This window comes from Chlorocebus sabaeus, chromosome 10 (genome assembly GCF_047675955.1).
Source record: "Chlorocebus sabaeus isolate Y175 chromosome 10, mChlSab1.0.hap1, whole genome shotgun sequence".
In the NCBI taxonomy this organism is placed as follows: domain Eukaryota; kingdom Metazoa; phylum Chordata; class Mammalia; order Primates; family Cercopithecidae; genus Chlorocebus; species Chlorocebus sabaeus.
In genome coordinates this window covers 92,140,578-92,163,683 of record NC_132913.1, presented here as the reverse complement: position 1 = coordinate 92,163,683, position 23,106 = coordinate 92,140,578, and the positions used below count along the sequence as shown (strand labels likewise).

General features: G+C 35.7%; 1 protein-coding gene across 4 annotated transcripts in view; it reads right to left on the bottom strand.

Moving 5' to 3' along the window:
* PARD3B (par-3 family cell polarity regulator beta) overlaps nucleotides 1–23,106 on the bottom strand; it is a 1,089,129-nt gene that overhangs the window by 934,313 nt on the left and 131,710 nt on the right. For 3 of the 4 annotated variants that reach the window (XM_073019963.1, XM_073019966.1, XM_073019965.1), the window contains exon 2: nucleotides 14,317–14,418. The exons of the other annotated variant lie outside the window; for it this stretch is intronic. In XM_073019963.1, the coding sequence (XP_072876064.1) occupies nucleotides 14,317–14,418 (102 nt within the window). The remainder of the gene's footprint in view (nucleotides 1–14,316; nucleotides 14,419–23,106) is intronic. 4 annotated transcript variants of the gene reach the window in all.

The following is a 23,106-nucleotide window of genomic DNA, read 5'->3' as shown; positions in this document are numbered from 1 at the left end:
AAATGTAAATATTTATGCTTCAATAGATATACAAAAGAAATTTATATGCCCAACTTTTAATAATGATTACTCCTGCTTGATGTGATTGCAGATGATTTTGGTATTCATCTTGGTATCTTACCATATTTAAAAATTCTGACATTTAACAGGTATTAACTTTTTTAGTAGTGTTGGGTTTAACAGTTAACAGTTTAACAAATTTAAAACAAAGGAAAAAACATACAAAAGTCCCTCTTACTCGAAAATCCTGTCCCATCACCTTTATCCTTAAGAAATTCTTAATCACTGTCACTCAAATACAATAAGAAAATAAAGACAATAAAAATTGTTCTGCCTTAGATGAATTCTTAAAGCATTTAGACTTTAAACACAATAACCAAGACACTGGCATTGCCCCAAAGTAAATGATGAGAAGTATAAAGCAGATGCCAGGTTTTATGCATGCTTGTAGCTCCATATCTAATGGACAGTGAAAAGAGATACTGTAAAACACTGATTTGGCTGAAGTATTTATCAGCTAGATGTCATAATAAAAGATTGTGTGTCAAAAATTCAATTCAGAGCTATATTCCTCTCCTTATATGAAGTCACCATCAAATTTTTAAAAATCTATCTATTTCATGTAAGTTGTGTTACTGTCAAAATAGTGCTCAGAGTATTCCAGACATAATTATTTTCACTGTACAAAATTAAATTTTCCAATAAAGTTACAACTAGGAGTAAAATAAAGTTTCTAAATCTCAAATTATTATGTTCACTTTCAGTAACATTAGACCATCAGATACTATAGTTGAAGAAAAGAAAACATTGTTTAAGAGGAAAATATTTGTTTTGGGAAAAAAAAACAAAGCAATATATTAAGATACCAGGAAACAGCCTTTGAAGTATTCATCTCAATAAATCTAATTTTCAATTTTAGCTTCTGACTTCCAACAAACAGCAAAGATTTAAAGAACAGTACTATATGGTTTTTAAATATTCCACCTTTGAGTATTTATTTCAAGTGTCAATGTGGCAGGAAATACACAAGTTTTCAACCTAGACTTTCTTGGAACAGACCAACTTGATACATTCTCTGTTACTGTGTACACATATAAAAAATACTAAGGTTTAAAATTAACTTGGCCAATCAGAAGCTGCATTCTGTATTTTGATGCATTATATGTATGAATACAAGATTCATCTCAGATTGGTCTCTGTTAAATGCAAAATATTTCATCCATTTTTATGCTCAAACATTTTAACTAAATACTTAACTTCCTTATTTCCATTTGGGAAAGATACATTTAAATAGTTTGAGTGTTGATGCCTTTGACATTGGGCCTCCCCAAACATTATTTTATCATTTTCAATCACATTATTCTTTGTTGCTTGTCTTATTGTAACGTTCATCATAGCACTTTTTAAATCATCCGTACACTAAATCTGCAAATTTCTTATTTTTCTAACTTGTCACATCCACACCCACCCCCAACACTTCTACAGTGTTCTTACAAATCCTCCTGGAAGTCTCGTTCACTTAACTTCCAATCTTCCTAAGCACACCAAATTATTCTGGCTTATTAGGGAAGAGGGGCATGTTCTCCAGCTTGTTCAAAGAACTCTGATTTTGACAGCCATGCAGCCACTTCAGAAAGGAATGATTGTGATTTAAATATCACAATGTAAAGGACCACAGTCTTTATATAAAACTGGCCGGGTGCAGTGGCTTACGCCTGTAATCCCAGCACTTTGGGAGGCCGACGCGGGCGAAGTCAGCAGATCCAGACCATCCTGGCTAACACGGTGAAACCCGTCTCTACTTTAAAAAAAAAAAAAAAAAAATTAGCCGGGCATGGTGGCGGGTGCCTGCGGTCCCAGCTACTCAGGAGGCTGAGGCAGGAGAATGGTGCCAACCCAGAGGCGGAGCTTGCAGTGAGAGGAAATGGCGCCACTGCACTCCAGCCTGGGTGACAGGGTGAAGATTCTGTCTCACCAAAAAAAAAAAAAAAAAAAAAAAAAGAGGAGCCCAAAAACAGAGCCAAAGCTTCTCTAACAGGGTAACCAAAGAGAATCCATGATCTGTGAGTCACAAAAGAACGCAAAGGAAACAGGCGTAAATGTAAGGCAATACATGGCTCATGGAATTGAAGGTTCCAAGTTAGGAGGGACTTGAGAGTTGACTCAACCCCCTGGCTCTGACGCCACGTTCCCAAGATTACCAGGACCTGAATTTCTTCTCACGTTGGAAGCTAGATGGCTGCCGTGGATCTAAACTTCACAACAAAATAAAATTCGGAGAAAACTTCTCCCACAAGATGGAAAGATCTTTCCCAGAAGGCCTCAGCAAATCTCTCCTTGAGCATATTTGGCACAAACTGAATCACACAACCATTCCCAAAGTAATCACCATCACAGGGAACTAAATATTAGTAACAGACGAAGGGCCACCCAGGGTCACCCTTGCAGGTGAGTAGTCACATGCACCGAACCATGTGGGCTTCATGCTGAAGGGAGACAGAATCTGAACACACCGGAGGGAGAAAGGGGACAGTGGATGTGAGGTCAGCAAACAACACTGTATCACAATGGACTCTATAGGCCAACCCTGTTTTTCTAGACTGAAATGCATGCCTCAGAGGCTGCTAGTTGGCCTTTAGGAGTCTCTAATCAAACTGCATATGTGAAAGAGGAATTCCTGGCAGATGTCTGCTTCACTCTTGCTTATATACTTGGTCTCAGTGACTAAAATGAGCTCCTGTGTTAGAAAGCAGCACGTGCTTCATTGAGAAGCTGTTCATTATATTCAGCTGAAAAAGATTTTCTTGAAACACCACTGGCCCGATTTCTTAGCGCAATAGTGAATGAATTCATACATTTTCTATGATCACTCAAATAACTAAGGACAGTTAGCAGGCTCCCTCTGAACCCTCTCTTCTCAATTGTAGTCCCAGGTTCCTCAGTCTTAACATTAAGTACTTACATTTCCAAATAAGTCAACTAAGAGCTCTGTAAAATTCCCATTTAAAAGGTGAGCTATTTAGAACACCTCATTTTACCACCACAATAGGTTCATTTTGAACTGGTATACAGTGGCCACACTAAGCCAGCATTCTAGAAAATCAACTTCTATCCCTGTTATCAATTAAGAACTATGAGATTCTTCAACTTTTACACACATATATGCAAAACTAAGATTGTTAGGCTATTAGAATAATCTCAAATCATATTATTTTGCAGTCTTTCTGGTCTGTTTGTAGTTAAGTATTGTATAAATATGTGTATTTCAATTGTAACATGTTTTTGGTTGAGATTAATGAAGAGATTATTTCTGAACATGATTCTGTGCTATTTCACTCCTCTGATTAAAGTCTGCACAAGGAGGCTTTCTTCTTTATTGCTAAGAAAATGTCACTTGATCCTTCAAAACTGATTCATAACATCAAAAGAAGGAAAGCTAAAAAGAGAACTTAAAAAAGTTAAAAGAGTAAATATTAAGTTTAGTAATCCTGCCACGATTCGGTAAGTGAAGTTTCCATATTCATATGATAGGGAAAATACACTTTCTTTTTAAATGTGATATTAAATACTTACAGGACTTTCAAAAGCTACAATTTCAAAGCCTAAGCTTAAGGAAACTGAATATTCTTATTTACTAAAAACGTATCTATAAATGCAAGGGGTTTATATAGAATTTGGAATAGGTACCTCATAAAAGTGTGATAAACATCAGTTTGATTCCAAGAGAAGTCAAAAACGTCTTGTTGAATTCACAATGTGGCTAATTAATAATATAAAGTGAGCTTAGGTCCTAGAAATAGAAGAACCAGCATAGTAGATTAAGAGCCTGGTATATGGATACTTCCATTAAATTGCGGAATAGTAAATACCTCTTGGTGAAAACTATCAAGTAACTAAATAGTTGCTTATTTAAGGTTCAGTGGTTATTTGTCAGTACTGAGCAGTCTCCTGTTGGCCTGTTTTTTTTTTTTGTTTCTATTTTTTTTCCTCTCATTAAATCATGAGATCTAAGGTGTTCAGCTAGTTTTTTCGTAACTTTCCATTTTATTTCTTGAGATTTTTCCTAAGACAGAGACACCTTCTCCCATCCTCCCTATCTTTTCAAAGAAGCACCCACCTCCCATTTTATAGAACCTGCTGTTACTCATTAAGAAATAGGCAGCAAACATGATACTTGATAACCTACACAGATGTTTTCAAGGTTCTGGAATCTTGGGAAGATTCTGAACAACTGTCCCTCTACTTTAGCTTTCACCTTCCTTGCCTGTCTGTACATGGAAGTTCTGATATCCTTTCTTACCACCCACATTCAATCACTAAGGAAAAATGCAATTTTTGTTTCAGAAAACTACTTCTCCCTATACTCCTCAGCACTGCCTCTTTCCTGAACACCTCACTGAATGGCAAGAAGAGAAGAGTGGTTTGACATAACCAACCTCCTCCCTTCTAAACCTCTCTTACATTCCTCTATTCATGGTTCAGTGTTCTCATACCACCACAAGCCCTTTCTGGACTATGCAGAAATGTTCGCTCAAATACCTCAGGGCTGCTCCTACAAGAGGCAAGAATAAAAGTGATATATTTGTGTGATACATCATATTCAAAATGTTACTACATACTCTTTCATTTCATTTGATCCTCCTCCTAAAAGCTGACTTTATAAACATGAGAACTGAGGTTGAGACAGCTTAAAATAAGAAAAATCTAAATTTAAACTGCCAATGCCCTGTGCTCTGCCACACGACACTCTACAATACCGCTTTAGTGAAGTTGATTTCAGCTAGGTATTAGTAAAGCACAATCGGAATCAATACACATAGGTACTGCTGACTGACACTAGCACTCACAGGCATTTGCATTTTTAAAAGAAGATGTTTTATAGCTTAAGTAGTTTTCCATTTGGTATAATTTTAGGTATTACAATGAGATTGTAATTTGTAAGTTACATAAGTAAAAACACATATGCATATTTAAAAAAAAGGTCCCATACCCCTAGGCCATAGATATGCCTATAGAAATAGCTTCAAAAGAAGCTAATGTGAGAGAGAAAATTGGTAGAACTGGGTCCAGTAATGTAACATATGGTGAAAGGCATACTGTAAAGATGAAAGTGTTCATTGACTCTTATTCTGAATTACATTTTTAGCTCTAAGTAAAGCATTATTGTGATCTCAAATTTTATTGGGGTTTTCCTTCCAAGCAAACTTAAAATTTTACACACATATCAAACATTTTCTTATGGTTTACTCTTCACTGTACTCAAAAGGTTAGCTAAATTAATAATACCATAGAGCTTGATCATTTCATTCCAACCTCTGATGAAACCTGTGTGTCACAATTGTGCACAACAAGCAAACAAATTCAGGGCAAGTGTACACACTCCTCCACATACACACATCTGTGCACAGATTCTCTCATCATATGTACATACACACATATACCCATACACACTATAATTGTCAACCAACTAAATTGTGGAAAGCACATATTTGACATGGCCATCATCAAGATTACTGTAGTTTAAGTTACTATCTCTTAACACTATTCGCCTTTGCTATAGTAAGGTCACAAAGGCATTGATTCCAAAATTCTTCTGAGGTTGAACCATGCCCACAAACTGTCTCCTAATAAAATATTTCAAAGAGACAACATAGTTTGGTGGAAGAAAAAGGTACACAATTAGAAATCTTCCAATTCTAGTTCCCACTCTATCACTAATTAAAATTAAACGTATTTATGAAACATCAAACTACAGGTAAGAAGTCCATGGGCTAAAAAATATTTTAAACAATCATCCCAGTCCTAAAACAGCATATGAGACACTTGGAGAGACAAAACTAAGACTTAAAAAGTTAAACAATAAAATTCTTAAGAACTTCAAGATGGTAAGTGGTAAATGTTACTAGCCAATAACATTTGAAAAAGAAAAAAAGACCACTTAATCATTTCTATAAAATTTCAGAGCATGGAGAATTTACTTAAGATTGAAATGATTTACAAATGTTGACTGGGATAAAATACAATTTCACCTGGATCTTGAAAAATCCATAAGAACAGCAGGAATAGATACATTTTTTACATGTATATAGTGCTTTGTAATTTCCATTGTATTTTCATGCACACTGTCTCAACCTTCCCAATAACACTGTGTGAAAGATATCATTTATCACTCTCATTTTACCAGTGGAAAAACTGGAGTTCCCAGCAGTTGAATGGCTTACTCAAAACCTCAAAGCATATGTTCATTCATTGACTCTATAATTATTTGAACAGCTAGGAAATGCCAGGCACTGCTGCAGGCACAGGGAATACAGCAGTGAATAAAACAAAGACCACCTCCTCATGGAGATAATATTGAATAATACATACAACATAAACTGAATCGTTGATGGGCAGGAAATAGGGACAAGGATATAGTAGACAAGTGGAACACTAAGAAAAAAAGCTTTGGAGCAAGAAAGTGCATGATACATAATAAATCGTACAGTAGTTTCACCACCACTGAGGTTGAAGTGGGTTCAGAGAAAGTTTGGAGGCATTGTGAGGCCTCTAAATATAATGTATAGCTACAAAGTTTGGACTTGATGCAGTATATACTAAAATGAATATTATGATTTAAGCAATACTTTTTAAATAATGTAGTTGACATTATTAACAGTGTGTTAATTACAATAACAACTGATGACTTACTACAGGCCAGGTGCTCTCCTGAACATTTCATATTAACTTACATAATTAGTACTATTTTTAGCTCCACTTATCCATGATAAAACTAAGGCACAAAGAGGTTAAGTAACTTGGACAAAACTAGACAAATAACAGAGCCAAGAAATGAACTGACTTTTTTGTCCAGAATCCAAGATCTTAACCATTCTGCCTACACACAAGGGACAAAAATTGTTGACGGATAAGGAAGAGACTAAAAACAAGATGACCAATTTCTTTTCAATTACAGTAAACTTGGCCTGAAATATTACAGATGTAAATTTGGTAGCTGTGGAAATGCAAAGACAAAAACAAACATATGAGAAAGGATAAAGGAAAGAATAAATTGGCTTTATTAAATAACTAAATTTTTTAAATAACTGCAAGTTCAAGCCTGGGAGACTAGGAAAAGGTGCTCCTAACCAACAAGAACAAGGACATCAATGGAGGAAGCCAACTGAAACTGAGTAGTTTTGATCTGCATGAGATGTTATCAGCATCCTAGGGAGGAAATGCAGAAATGGACTCAGGAACGAAATCAGCTACAGACATGGTGTTCTATAACCTCTTCCTGGGTAGGGTATTTCCTCTTCTGGAAGACGATGAATTTAATCTACATGACTGTTGAGGTCTTGTTTGGATCCATGATTCTATAATTTTGTAATTCTATAAGCAGAGAGTAATCTTGAAAATTCTGAGCTAAACTTTCCTGACCAAGGTAATTCATTTGTTCTTCAGGAGCTTCTGCATTTATTTCTGAAACCTTCTCCAAACTTCTTCTATGTGCTTTTGTGTTTTTATAATGTCAACTCCCATGAACTAAAGTAAAACTTTTTGAAGGAAAAACAAAAACACATCATATCCTGATTTGTTTTTCTTTTAACTGTGGCTTTAAAATAGGTGCTTTAGCTTTTGACAGAAATCTTACTGATAAAATGAGGGCTCAGAAATGAAATAAATCAGGACCTTTTAAAAATAAAGCTGTTTAACTTAATTTAGCATTCTTCTTCTCCAGAAAACACAATATACTTCATAGCTTGTCCAACTACAGACTGAAAAAGTTACATACTTCATCACCACCAGTCATTAATCTTTCAGCCAGCAAATAGGTATGGTGGGAAGAAGTCTAAATTTAAAAATAAATTTAAAAGAGGAGTTTTTATAAATGCAAGGAATTTCCTTTAGTCCTTACTAGAAGATGCACAAAAGCACATGAAAATGTATGTAAACTCTGGTTTTATTCTCCAGGCCTGAGTCTGTGAGTTGTACTAAAAAATATAGCGAAAATTATTTTCGAATAAAGTAGAACCAAATACTTCATCGTGTTCAGGAAGTAGCTCCTGTGAGCTGGTTTCTAGGTAACTGTGGACCCACTAGAGGGCAACAGAGTGTTCAGAAAGCAATTTGGCTTACGGATAAAGAGCCTGGCTTTAGGTCACTAGTTCATGTAGCATTGCGCAAACCAGTCTCCATTTCAAAATCATGTTAGATCTCCAAATGCTCCTTATGTTACCAAATAATATGTTCTGATAAAAGGATTCTCATTTCCAAGTTTAATCATACTGGCATTTTCATTTCTCAAATAATACAATATATTAATCCAAATGTTCTGTCATATTCAAGTATCTTCTTATAAAACTATTTTACCAATTTAATAACTTTAAATAATTCGTATAAGTTTTGTTTAAAAAGCAGTTAAAATGTACAGTAAAATAGATTCTTTGATGTTTAAATACTTAAAAACATCTAATAGTAACATCAAAACACCTCGGTTAAAAAATACTGTAATAGCACTACCATAGTATCATTCATATAACAGCATTTGAGTTCTTAGTATATGCTATACGATACTTAAAATTTTATATAGCTTACCTATCTAGTTTTCCTATACCAACCCTGTAAGAACATTATATTCATTTTACAAATGGGGAAACCAGGGCCAGGGAGATGAAGAAACTTGCCCAAGGACAGATAACTAATAGGAGATAAAACTGAACTGAAATTGTAACATTTGAATACCAGGTACCACATATGATCCAGCGGGCAATTCACTTGGAAGCCCTGAAAGCCACTGGCATCTCTCCAAACTGAGACCCCTAGGATAGGCACAATTTAGTCAAGAACAGAGGCATCTTTCCATGTTACTTTACTACATAATATAGTATTAATTTTGTATAGTTAATGAAACCATGGCAGTAATTCAGTTTACATAATAGAAGTTATAGATTGCCATGTTTTCATGTTATATTGCAGTTGTCTTCTTCAACCAAGCCAAAAATTAATAATGGCAATTACCAAGGAAAATAATCATTTTAAAAAGCTTAATACTCAGAAGTTCTCATGCTCAGTTAAAAAAGCTTAGGAAGGGAGCATTAAACTTTGCTTTGCAGTGGTTTACCAAGCATTGGTCTTCAGACTTCTTAGGACCTTTCCATACTGTAGTGAGAAACTGATAACTGAACAAGGTTGTTTTGCTGTGACTTTGAAATAATTTCTACACTATAGAAGATAACAGCATAATTAGATATTTAAAGATCAAGTCTCAAAGAGTGAAGACTCACCCAATAAACTGAGAATCATTTGTGGCGAACTTTGGGAGGAAGGCAAAGAACAAGGAACTCATCTGAAGTACAAGGCATTTCTCTCATCCTGCAGGATCTCAATGCCCAGTCAATATGAAATTTGAGAAGACTAACATCACTTGAAAAGTTAAAATGGGAAAAGAGGCAGTGTATGTATTAGTGTCCTGTTGCTGCCGTAGCAAGTCACCACAAACGTAGTGGCTTAAAACATCACAAATTTATTATCTTACAGTTCTGGAGGTAAGAAATCTGAAACGAGTCTCACTGGGCTAAAATCAAGGTATCAGCAGGACTGTGTTCTCTCTGGAGGCTTTAGGGGAGAGTCCATTCCCTTACAATTCCAATGTCTAGAGGCCACCTACATTCTTCGCTGGTGGCATCTTCTCCATCTTCACAGCTGGCATTGGCTGGTGAGTCTTTCTCACATCTATCTCTCTAATACTCACTCTCCTGCCGCCTTCTCTCATTTACAAGGATGCTTGTGACTACATTGGGTCCATCCAAATAATCCAGAATAATCTCTCCATTTTAAGATCCTTAATCACATCTGCAAAGACCCTTTGTCCTGTAACATTCATATTCACAGGTTGTAGAGATTAGGGAGTAGACATCTTTGGGGAGCCATTATTCTGCCTACTGAAAATAGCAGTCTATAGTTGGTGCAAAAAAGTAGTTATTGGAATACAAATTAGTTTTTCTTTGTAACTGCATATGGTGGTTAGACTTTAAGTGCAGACTACAGAGTCCAGCTGAAATTCAACTGTATCTGAATCGAATAATCTAGGTCCTAGAAAAAAAGAGGATGCAAAAGAAAGCAACAGAGGTAGAGCTGACAAGACTTTATAATAAACTAGATGCAGGCTATAGGCAAACAGGGTTGAATTATACTAAATATGTATGGCATATTAATTCTGAATTAATTTATAATTAATAAATTGTATACTCAACTGTTTTGTTATACTCACCAGTTTGGTCTATTGCCAACCTTTTCTTAGCAATGGTGGTGACTATGTAAAAGCAGAATTCATGTTAATTTATGACTGATGAATTTTCATAATAGAAATTATAGATACAAATGCCAAACTGCTCGACATCAGAGAAGAAAATAAATAACATTACAGAAATTTAAATTCTAGGTTCCAGAGACTGATTGTGCCATTTACTACCTGTGTGATCTTGGGCAAGTTACTTACAGTTTCTGTGATTATTCTGGAAATTAAAAATAGGGATAGCACTAGCTCTCGTCTTCAGGATTGCTTTAAAATAAAGTAGAATATATAAGGGCCAAAGACATTCTGGGCCATTGCTAGTAATCAATGATTAGGTTGGTACTATTGGGTGAACTAAGTTGGTAGCCTTTAGCAACCAGAGAAGAGACATGAGTATAAAATTACAATTCTTAGATATTTATCCTAAATAACTTGAATCATCAGACTGATAGACAAACTGAAGAATCTTGAGAATAACTGTCACAACCAGGTAATTATTAAGTTTCAGCACATTTTATACAAATAGTTATCATAAGATGCAATATTCCAAAGCTGTTCCAATAATATTTTGACACATATAGGCTAGAAGCAGCGTAACACAGCGGAGACTTCATCCCCGTGGAAGCTCTACTGGGAAAGCAAGTTTAAAAAACCAAAGCTCCTATGGAATACTATGCAGCCATAAAAAAGGATGAGTTTGTGCCCTTTGTAGGGACATGGATGCAGCTGGAAACCATCATTCTCAGCAAACTATCGCCAAGAACAGAAAACCAAACACCACATGTTCTCACTCATAGGTGGGAACTGAATCATGAGATCACTTGGACACAGGAAGGGGAACATCACACACCGGGACCTGTTGTGGGGAGGGGGGTGGGGGTGAGGGATAGCATTAGGAGATATACCTAATGTAAATGATGAGTTAATGGGTGCAGCACACCAACATGGCACATGTATACATATGTAACAAACCTGCATGTTGTGCACATGTACCCTAGAACTTAAAGTATAATAAAAAAAAATAAATAAATAAAATAAAATAAAAACCAAAGCTCCCAAAGAGACACCATGTATGCACCAAGCACTATGTTGGCCAAAGGAATAATAGAGGTAAGACCAAAGACAAACCACTTTAGGCACAAGTTTTAAAAGTCATTTCTTAAGAACACTGGCTGAACTTTGTTAGAGCCTTCTCTAATTTTAAGAGGAATATCATTTAACCTCTAGTTTCTACCTTTACTGAAGTGTACGGGATGGTGTTACTGTACACTAACTGGCCCAGCCTCCCCTGCTTTCTAAGTTTCTGTTTTTCCTGCCTGATACGTTGCAATCGACCAACAGTTCCTTAATGACACTTCTCACCTGGAGGGAGAGTCTTTCCTAGGAGGTGACATATTTTGGGGTTAGCACAATGATTATGTGCATCTATCCATACCTCTTTGGATTTGTTTTCTATCCATATTTTAAATGCCTAAGATTATTAGGTAGCCAATTTACAAACAGGTGAACTGTTATTTTGTCTAAGCTCAATACTGCCTCAAAGGATCCTGGGTGAGACTGATATGTCATTAAGCATCCACAAAGCATCATTTATAGTTACTTCTTAATCCAAACTGCGAAAAAGTAAGGAAAAATGAAATTTGGCAGGGCCTTCTTTCTAATCTTAAGATTACCAAGGGTTGTCAAAAAATATGAAACTCTTTTTTTCACTTACTTTTTTTTTTTTTGAGATGGAGTCTTGCTCTGTCACCCAGGCTGGCGTGCACTGGTGTGATCTCGGCTCACTGCAACCTCCGCCTCCCGGGTTCAATTGATTCTACTGCTGCAGCCTCCCGAGTAGCTGGGATTACAGGCGCATGCCACCATGCCTGTGTAATTTTTTGTATTTTTAGTAGAGATGGGGTTTCAACGTGTTAGCCAGGATGATCCTGATCTCCTGACCTTGTGATCCACCCACCTCAGCCTCCCAAAGTGCTGGGATTACAGGCGTGAGTCGCCGTGCCACTTACTTTTTAAAAGGAAGAAATGGCAACACAACTTTTTCTAGCAACATCAAAAGTATGAATTCTCATGAACTCTGCAGAACAATACCAATTAGGCATCATGTAGAAATACTGAAGTACATTAACAGAGTAAAGCTGAACCCAAGCAGTATTAATCCTCAGCTAGGATTTTAACTGATTAGCTCACTTTTTTACCTTATTGAGTAATGGTGGTAGAGTCCCATTAAAACAGAGATTACATATAATAAAGCTATATCTGTGTGTAGTAAGTGGATTATGGTTATAAACTGCATTGCTGAGATGGTTTAAAAGAATGCTGTAAATGTGAGAGCTCTATAGGACAAATTACCTCCCTGGGCACTGTTCATGGACTTATCCTTCCAGTAACGAGGTACTGGATGAAGCTGGGGTAAGACATTTTCTTCTGGCCCTTCCTAAACTTGCCATTTTTTGGCCCTTCATTTTAATGCTCTGGACATCAGTGAAACCTGAGACAGGAACTGCCTTCTACATTAATAAACAACTAAAATATCTGGATTACTTCAAAGGAAGAAGATGATCTTTAGGGAAGAAGCAGAAAGTGAAATGGGGGAAAAGAAGTAAAAACCCTTCCTTCAGGGTTCTGAAGATTAATAATGCATTATTTACCCTTTTATTTATCCTGAGACCAACTAAACAGGAAATATATATCAAAATTATACACAGCAAGAGTCAAGTATAGAAAGTAAAGCTGTCTTTTTTACTCATTAATTCAGTAAGTATTTTTGGGAATCAAGTTTGTGTAAGATATTATACCAGATACTATTAACAAAAACACACAAATAAAAATCTCCCAGTCCATGCCCACTAGGAGCTTAAAATCTATTTAGGGAGATAACTAGGTTTATCTAGATATCTAATTATTTCCCTAAATAGACTATAAAACTTAGTTATCTCCCTAAATAGACTATAAATCGCTAATAACAACATAAAGCAAAACAGGTTTGAATTACAAAATAAAATATGAAATGTAAGTGTATAAAATGTCTGCAAAGATTAATGTAAGTTTGAACAGTCTGAAGAGATCTTATGGAAAAAGAAAAATATAAATTTTACCTGAGTTTAATAAATCACTTATTTATATTCCAGTCCAGCCAGGTAAAACACAAAAATGTACACATACACACCCCTGAGATTACAGGGAAAAAATATAGAGAAACACGTTTACAAATATAAATTATATTTGTAATATAATTTGTAAAATTATATTTGTAGCCTAGTACAAACAGCACTAAAGATGTACACTACAAGAAACTTTGAAAGCTAGATCTCTCTGACAGAATTCAGTTTTGGAAAACACATTAGCCATTGATGACAGGACCCCAGCCTGCAGTATTAAGCGTGTCTCAACAGCAATAATCGTGTGTATTGCAATAAAATAGTACACTTTCACACCTTCCTCTATGTAGTCTCAGAAGAAAAATCTCATTAAAACAAGATACTTACAACAGGATTACTTCCAAGTAAGTGGCAGAACATGCTCAAACTTTTTGGAGTATTCAATTTAGTGCCTTTTACCGTAGCAATGAAAATAAGACTATCACTCAAGATAGTTGTTTGCCAGCTACTTCAAGAAAAATATTCACTATAATTCTTCCTATAACTTTCTGTCTCATTGTATTCTCTACTGTGAAACACATTCACACCTCAGGCATTTAGTTGAATATTTAGCAAGGGCCAGGAATAAACTACAGAGCCAGCAACGACAATGATAACTCCAACAGCCTTACGTATGAAACTAATTTATTAAGACACATCAGGAACTCTTGAGAATGAAGTATCTGCTAATTAGGCCAACACAAACAGATTCCCAAACCTTAACAAAGTTTTTCCAAACATCTGATGAAGAACTTTGATTTATGGGCTGTCCAGGTGAAACCTGAACAGATGGTATCTTTTAATAATAATTGACACGTGAGTTTGTTAAGGATTTCAGTCTCTTGAAAACATGTAGCTCTATAGAGGAAAACAAAGAGGCACATTTTTAGAGTTATCTACCTTGTCTTTATCTTCAACAACATCTGCCAAGACATCATCTGGATCCAGGATTCCTCCATCTGTATATTCTAAGTGATGAATCTTCACCCAGTAACCAGGACCCTATGGCAGAACAAACAACAAGTTTAATGACCTAATCTATATTAAAAAGTTAAACACATTTTAATGTTAAGAGACATAAGTTGACTTGTTAACAATACATTCTAGTAATCAAATTTTTAAACACCAAAAACAAATCTGAGAATCAAGATGTACATATTTCATCAATTTTCCTGGAACGTAAATTGCAATGTAAAAATAAACTGCTTGAAAAACATATTCAGGGAATTCTTATAACCTACAACTCAAGTAATTCCAAGAATACTCTGGAAAAGAAAGATCTTCTTGAGGGTACTTTCTGAAACTAGGAATACAAGTCCAAATAGATTCCAAAGCTGTAGGGGAAAAAACCCAAAAGGCAGAATCTGTAATGGTAATAGCTATCACTACAAAATACATAAATGGAATGGGTAATCACCAACCTCTTCACCTTTTTAAATCTCCATGCTCAGCATGCAACCTCACTCTGAGATATGCAATGATGTACAGAGTAGGAGCTCCAGTCTTGCTTGCCATATCCTGCAGCATGGCAGCAACTCAAACTGTGTTCAGAGTTGAATGGAGAATTCACTGAGTTGGGGTAGTAATTTAAGAGATGTTCAAATATTGCTTTTTAAATAACTGATTATTTTTAAAAACCGCTTACTCTGATTCTAGAATTTAGAATAAAATAATCTAGCTCATTCAGTTACTATTTAACTGCCTATTTCCAGGAAAGCTATGAAAGTGAACCATTATAGCAATGGGACAAGAACATGAACCAGTGAATGAAGTGAAGAAAAACATTAGTAAGGTTTTACCAGAATCCCCAAGCTATAATCAATTTGGTTCTGTGAGTCTTAGAAAGCCCCTCAAAGTGGGAAACTTTTGAGCTATAATACACTTGGTATCCAATAAATGAACAGATACCAGTTTGTTAAAAAAGAAAGATGGAAATTCTTCTAGGATAAAGCTCTAGGCCTTTCCGATACGAATCTTTATTAGGGATAAGAACTAATATAACCCATGGAATTCAATTTCAATTTCATAAAAGCTAATAGAAATGGTTGTCATATAGTCTTCTCTTTAGTTGACCCCGAATAAAAGGTAAGGGCATACTATTAAATAATAATTTTTTAAGGCATCTATTTGGAGAGCTACTAAAATGTGACCCAAGTACATAGCTTTCCAGTAATACAACTTGGTAAAGTGATAGGCTTTAAAAATTTAAAGGAATTCTCCTTAGTTAGGCTTTGGACATTTCAAAATTAAGTTTTCCACATAGTATTTTATTCCAAGTAAAATAAAAGGAGTTTTATTTACTTCTAATACTGAGTTTATAGGTGCAAACACCAATGATTTACTAGGAAACTTTAAATGCCTGACTCTGTGGGACAGATACAGATCTCAAAGATATGAGCAGTGGGAGTATAATCAGGTAAGAAAGGCACAGAACTCTCATTCAGTTTCTTTAACCAGAGATCTTTGCCAACCCAAAGTAATTGTGCTGTAAAAGATGAGCTAAGTATAATAGGCCAAATTTCAAAAAGGGAGGATCCTAGCATAGAGAAAACTATGTAATGGCCACTGGACAATACAGTTCTCCCCCAGCAATATTTGGGAATTAAATCTTTTTTGTTATGGCCAGGCTGCAAGCAACATATTTCTTCAAATCTACCCAGGACTTCTGACTGAAATATTAAATACTATGTATTCCTTGTAAAAAGTCTGCTTATAAAAAAGAGTTCAATTTAATTAATCTCTATAAACTTCCATTGAGTTGTTTTTTTGATATATTACCACTCTGTAGATGAAATCTGTTGATTTTAACCATGTTTATAAAAAGTAATGTATTCTAAAGAGTTTTCTTTATAGTATATTTGTACCTAAAAGCAGGCATCTATTAGTTATCTGCTTTTTTTCTCGTGTTCGGTTTGTAAAAGCAGATTGTATCCCTTAAGATGGAGGTAAACAATCATCCTTCACCACTGCAGTAAGTTAAAACACACCTTTCTTCCTGCCTCGAGGTAGAAACACAGAGAAAGGAAAACCAGAGAGTCCTAATTTAAAATAAAGTACTCAGAAAACACCCAGAGATAGGATTTGATCAGTGGCAAAGGGAATGTCAAACAAATGGCAGAAAGATGGGGTTGCTACATCACATCCATTCCTCCCTCATTCACACTCCTGGGATCCAAGACATTGTGGAAAACAAGACACAGGAGTTGAAACTATGACACTGTTCTCTAATTTGATTCAAAAGAGCTCAGAACTAAATGAAGTAAAAAAGTATCTTGATGCATTTTGGAAAAATATATTTGACCCCAAAATTTTAAGTGAATAAAATGGTGTCAGAATATGGAAAGACTGCAATTTGAACTCCCTCTTCCACATTAATATTGCCATTTTGTACATTCCAAAGAAGAAAAGAGTAGGCTAATGATGGGCACACATCTACACCTAACCCTGAACAAAAAGAGACAAGCCAGAGGAAATCAGTCTCAGGGTTAATATTTTACACATCTGAGAGGGGGAAAATGTCAATAAACCACAGTACATACCAACTGGGATTTTGTCCCCATGGTATTTTGTCCATGGTGCTACTGATCACTCAAAAATGTACATACAATATATGCAACCTACAGCCATTGTAAGACCATAAATTTATCCTGACTCTCTTATGCATGTAAAAATTTCAACCATTACATTGCAGTCAACATTTTGCATTTCTTTTACTTGGTTTTATTGCCATCAGGAATAAAAATGACCAGACATGAAAAGGTGTTCACTTATGTGTTCTGGTTCATACTGTCACTGGGAAAAGTTTACTATATTTTTTATGATTATGACATTTAACTTGCCTTTATATTGCACAAGTAACTGTGCTACACATAACTTTTAAATCATTTTGAAAATATCTCTAATATATGTGCTCATTTTGTTATGCAATGTCTTACTACTTATACTCCTAGGATCATTAAAGTATTGAAAAATAATGTTACAATTATGTTTTCTCCACTTCTGACATTATTGTATCTGTTTTTAAAATAAAAGTTAATTTAAATGCTACTGAAATTTTAAAACTAGTCTATGAGAATGAACTGCAAAAGGAAAGCAAAACAAAAACACATGCATTACAGGAAGAAGAGTATTTTTAATGATCAAATGTAAAAATGGTTCCAAATAGGCATTTAATACTAATAGCACCAATACCTTCACTGCGGACAGATGACACGAAATTTTACCTTATGCCTTAGACAATTTACATTAACCATGTTTGAGGTACAGTAATTTTCCACTTGTAATACCTAAAGGAGTAGACTGGCAACCCACATACTATAAGGCTGTGACTACCAAGAACTGGGATTATGCCAATAATCACAAGAAAGGGAAAACTTGGAGGGGCCCAACCAAGACACCTGTGGTCCAGGAAAGGAAAAAATAGCCTGCAATGGCAGCAAGGTTCCAAAGTAAGGAGAGTGCCGCAAATGAAAAGCCGATTTTTGGAGAAGGGCTACATTAATTACAGTCCTCAGCCATGCAACTGGTTTCCTGGTGGCTTAATGTTTTTACTAGAAGAATCTCACCCACTGGAACACAACAGCAATAGTTAAATGGAAGGTAAAAACAAAACAGAATTTTTTAATAGAATTTAACTTCATGAATTTAGTGGCACATGTCCACAAAATGAGATTTCACCTACAGGTCAGGTAGGTGAAATATAGGTACTATGTGTTTTATATGATTAACAATATAGGTACTATGTGTTTTATATGATTAACTCATTTATCCTCAAAATGCCTCATAAAACAGTTAATCCATTTTATAGATGAGAAAACCAAGGTAGGTGAATTAATTTTCCAAAGTTCAGACCCTGCATAAGTAGGAAAGCCAAGGTGGGATTTTTTAAACACAGAATATATTTTATTAAACAACTTAATACAAAGCACAATTACCAAGGAATTAGGCTAGGAATCAGGTCCATTTCTATTCCTACATAAGCATATGGACCCAGGCAAGTTGCCATTATTCTGGGCCTTGGGTGCATCATCATTAATGAGCCTGGAGACTCAATGGCCTTTTGTATGATGTACCTAATAGAGGTCAAAACATAGAGACATGGTGGGTGACAATGGAAGGCCCCAAATTCTTTGCTTAAGTGGATCTGTCCCATGCTTCACAAATGAGAATTAAGTGGGGAAACTTTCAAAACATAATCTTCATAATCATAGATTTAAGGGTTTTGGAAACAGTGGAAAAAGATCTTACTGCCAAGAATACAGAGGGAGTTTGAGGCACTGGAAATTAGATAGAGAATTATAAAAATGTATATGCACATAACACTTAATTACTTTTATAATAATCTTCTGGGGGCATTCTCCCCTCTACCCAAGACCAAAAGAGAATCAGATGCCCCACAATGCTCCCAGGAAGGAGAAGGTGACAGAGCATGTGTGCAGACTGTTTGGGGCAGACAGAGAACAGCAGCCTCTAAGTAGCCAGCCACAGAGTAGTGTAGGGAAAAACAAGTTTTAGAAAATGATGCCCAAACAAAGCCTAGCAGAGCAGCACTGACACCCAAAAGGAAAGCATCAAGCCAGAAAAGGCAGTAATGAATATAGAGTTTATTATGAACCAGCCCTAACTGGCTTCAGAACACGCCTTCACCTTCCTAAAATAGATCAACCAAGTATAAACTTCAGGAGAACAGCCTAGAAGAACATGAGCTGAGGCTATTTGAATTAACTACAGTATGTTTCCAAAGAATTCAGCAGAACTAGAATGGGACCCAAAGTTTTTGTGCTGGGTTGAAAGTAACACCTGGCAAGTTCAATAGAATTATAAACCTTTAATTACATATAAAATGAGGGAGAATTAGCCCATACATATATTCACTTCCAGATCTAAAAATTTACGATCCCATCAAAAGAAAGTTGGTATGGCCATACTAATCCTAATATCAGATGAAGGAGACATCAAGGAAACAAGTATTAACAAAAAATAAAGTGGGATATTCAATCATGATAAAAGGATCAATCTACCAGAAAGATAACAATGTTAAATCTGTATGTACCCAATAATATAACTGTAATACATATACTGTCAAAATGAACAGATCTTTTAAAAATATTTTAAAAACACAAATTGGGAGACTTGATAGGAAACAAACAAAAAAAATGAGCAAGATATAAATCATCTGACACAAGTAACAAATATAGCCTAACTTATTTGTATTATATTTACACGCACAAATACACATATATGCACACACACAGTATAACCAAAAAGATTAGAAAATACTCTATAAGTATACATGGAACGTGTACCAAATTTCAAAGGTCTGAAATCATTTAAAATATGTTCTCTTATCACAGTAGAATCAACCACAGAAAGATATCTAGAAAAATGCCCAGCTGTTTGGAAATTAGGAAATACAGTTCTGAAAAATCCACAGATGAAAAATGAAGGCAACGAGAAAATAATTTTAATAATTAAAATAGCAAAAATGTGTGGAATGCAGGTAAATCAGTGCCAAATGTGTCAGTTATGGTCTTTAATGCACATATTAACAAGAAAAAAGTTGATCAAACAGCTAGAAAAAAAATAGCTAATGAAATCCAAAGACATGGTGAGGAAAAATAAAGAGCAAAGAACAATGAAATAAAAAAACAGCAACAAATAAAAATCAAAGTTGGTTCTATGAAAAGCCTGACAAAACTAGTAAGTACATAGCAGAACCAATCAAGAAAAATAAAACAAATTTCCAAAATCAGGAAGGAACAAAGGCAAGCAAAACCATTACAGATCCTACAGATACTGGAGAGAATATTCTAAAAACCTTGGACCTATAAATTTGACAATTTTTATAAAATGAATTAATTCTTTGAAAAATACAACTTATCAAAATGGACGGTAAAAATAGAAAATATGAAACAAAAGCAACAAGAGTGAAATTGAATTTGTTTCAGAACCTTCCAAAGGTTCCTTCAAAAGGAAAATTCTCAGCTCAGATGACATCACAGGTAAAAATCTTCCTAATATTTGAGGAACAAATGATGTCAATCTTTTATACAAATACTTCTAGAGACTAGAAAAAGAGAAAAATTCTCTCAGCTCTTTTTTAAAAAGATAGCACAAATTTGATACCAACATCCTTACAAGGATATTACAAGAAATAATAGACCAGTCTCTCTCTCTCATAGATATGTAGGTGAAAATCTTAAACATTTGTAAATCAAATTCAGTGATGTCTATAAGGACTAATACATGATAACCAAGTGGAAATTATTACAGTAATGCAAGAGTTGTGTAAAAGTCAAAAATCAACCAAAGTTATTCACAAATTAATATAGAAAAAAGGATAAAGATCAAATGATCATCACAATGGATGCAGAAAAAGCATTTGAGAATATGCACCACCAAATCACAGTCTAGAAGTATCTTAGTAAATAAGGCAAACCAGTAACTAAAGAAAACCAGTTAAAGATAAAAAAATTAAAACATTTACAATAGCATAAAATCAAATACTTATGAATAAGTCTAACAAAAATATGAAAAACATTTATGCTTTAAAATTATAAAATATTAGGAAAAAATAAAGAAGACTATCATAGATTGAAAAACTCACTATTGTGAAGATATTGATCTTGTCCAAGTTGATTGGGGTTAGGGTAAGGATTGTGAGAATACAAAGCAACTACAATTCCAGTACACTAAGGGTAAAAGTGTAAATGTATACAATCACTTTGGAAAACTGGCAGTAACTGAACATAAACATGCCATAAAGCTGAATGAACATCACGCATAACTCAGCAATTCCACTTCTAGGTATAAATCTAACAGAAATCTAGGTATATATCAAATCCTGCTATGAATATTCTGTGTGTCTTTTGGTTAGGTATATATCTAACCAAACAATACACAGAATATTCATAGCAGGATTATTTTTAATACTTAAAAATCTGGAAATAGCTCAAATATTCATAACCAGTAGAATGTATAAACTACAGTATGTCCATGCAATGGAATACCATACAGCAAGAATGAACAAACTACAAGTTTATGTGACAACATGAGTATATCTCACAACATGAAATTGCATAAAAGGAGCCAAATACAAAACAAGCACCTCTTGTATGATTATATGCATAACAAGCTCAAAAGAGGCATAACTGATTCACAATGTAGAAGTCAGGAGACTGGTTACTCCTTGTGAGGGGGAAGGGCAGCAAGTAGAAAGAGGCATGAAGCGGCTTACAGGGTAATGTTCTATTTCTTGATCTGTATGCCAGTGATACAGAGAGGAGGCAGGGAAATACTGGATAGAAGAGGGCAGCTCCCTGGCAAAGACCCCACCCTCGAGTCTGGAATTTGCAGCCCTAAATGAGCACAGTTATCCCTGTTTTCCTGCTTAAATGTTACTTTTTGACCCACCCAGCCTCCATATCTTGTGCTGATATAAACCTCAGGGCTCAGCTGGCAGAGAGACAAGAGGCTGAAGCGACTGGGCATCAGAGACTAAGGACAGACATGGCTTAACGTCAGACCACATGACTTCGGAGACGACCCATCTGGAGTCAGCCAGGCTTCAGGGAAAGATCACTTTCTTCCCGCACCAACCCTGTTCTAGTGCCTCTTGCACTGACAGCCACCTCCAACAGTCAATAAAACCTCTGCATTCACCATCCTTCAAGTCCGTGTGACCTGATTCTTCCTTGATACCAGACAAGAACCCGGGTACCAAGAGGGCAGGCTATATGTCACCCTGACTCTCCCCTGAGCTGGGTAAGGCTTAGCTCTCTGTGAATGGCAACAGCTAAAAGGGCATTGTTTGTAACACATACCCCCTGGGGCTCCAGAAGTTGTGGGCAACCACTGATCACTACCACGGGCGGGTACTGGGTTCGGTCCTGCCAGCACCTAAAGGCACTTGCCGAAGCTCCTGCACCTGCTCACCTGCGTGCTCCCCCTCCCACAAGGGGTCTGAGCTGGGCTGCAAAGGAGCCACCCCTCATGGCAAGTTCTGTGAGGGGGTCAGGGAACTCTCCCGTCTCAGTAGCTACACTTATTTGTGTACTTTTCTGTACGTGTGATATACTTCCAAGGTATTTACATAAAAATGAAAATAGTATCTTTGCTTCCAAAAATGTGACTTTTTAAAACTGAAATACCTAATTGTTCCTTTTGCACATGCCATCTCTACAGCTAAACAAATGAAGACCACCAAAAAGCTGTTCAGAGTAAGAGTCTAGTTTCCTTAGAAGGGTAAGAACAAATCCTAAAACAACAGGAATGTAGAAGTCCCAGAAGATGGGAAGGCCAGGTCATCCTACCAATAGAACATGCAGCTAACTGACTACCAGTTATTCAATACTTCTAAGAAGCCCAGGAGATGCTTAGTTGACCACAGGCTTTAACGAGTCAACAGTGATGAGTCTGCTAAAAATAACTGTTATTACCATCTTAGGCTATGATAATACTAGGACTGTGTGAGAACAGAACAAAGAATCATTTCACTCTGGGCCAAAGTGGTCCCACTACATTTAGAATATTTTGTCAAATTTGAAGAGACCATCATTAACTAACTGGAGATGACCCATGTGACAGTAACCAAAGGTTAAGGAGATGGAAATACATCTTATGATGAGTGAGCTGAACTAATTTAGGTTTGTCCAAATTGGAGGACAAAAAGGAAAACACTTTGCTATTTCA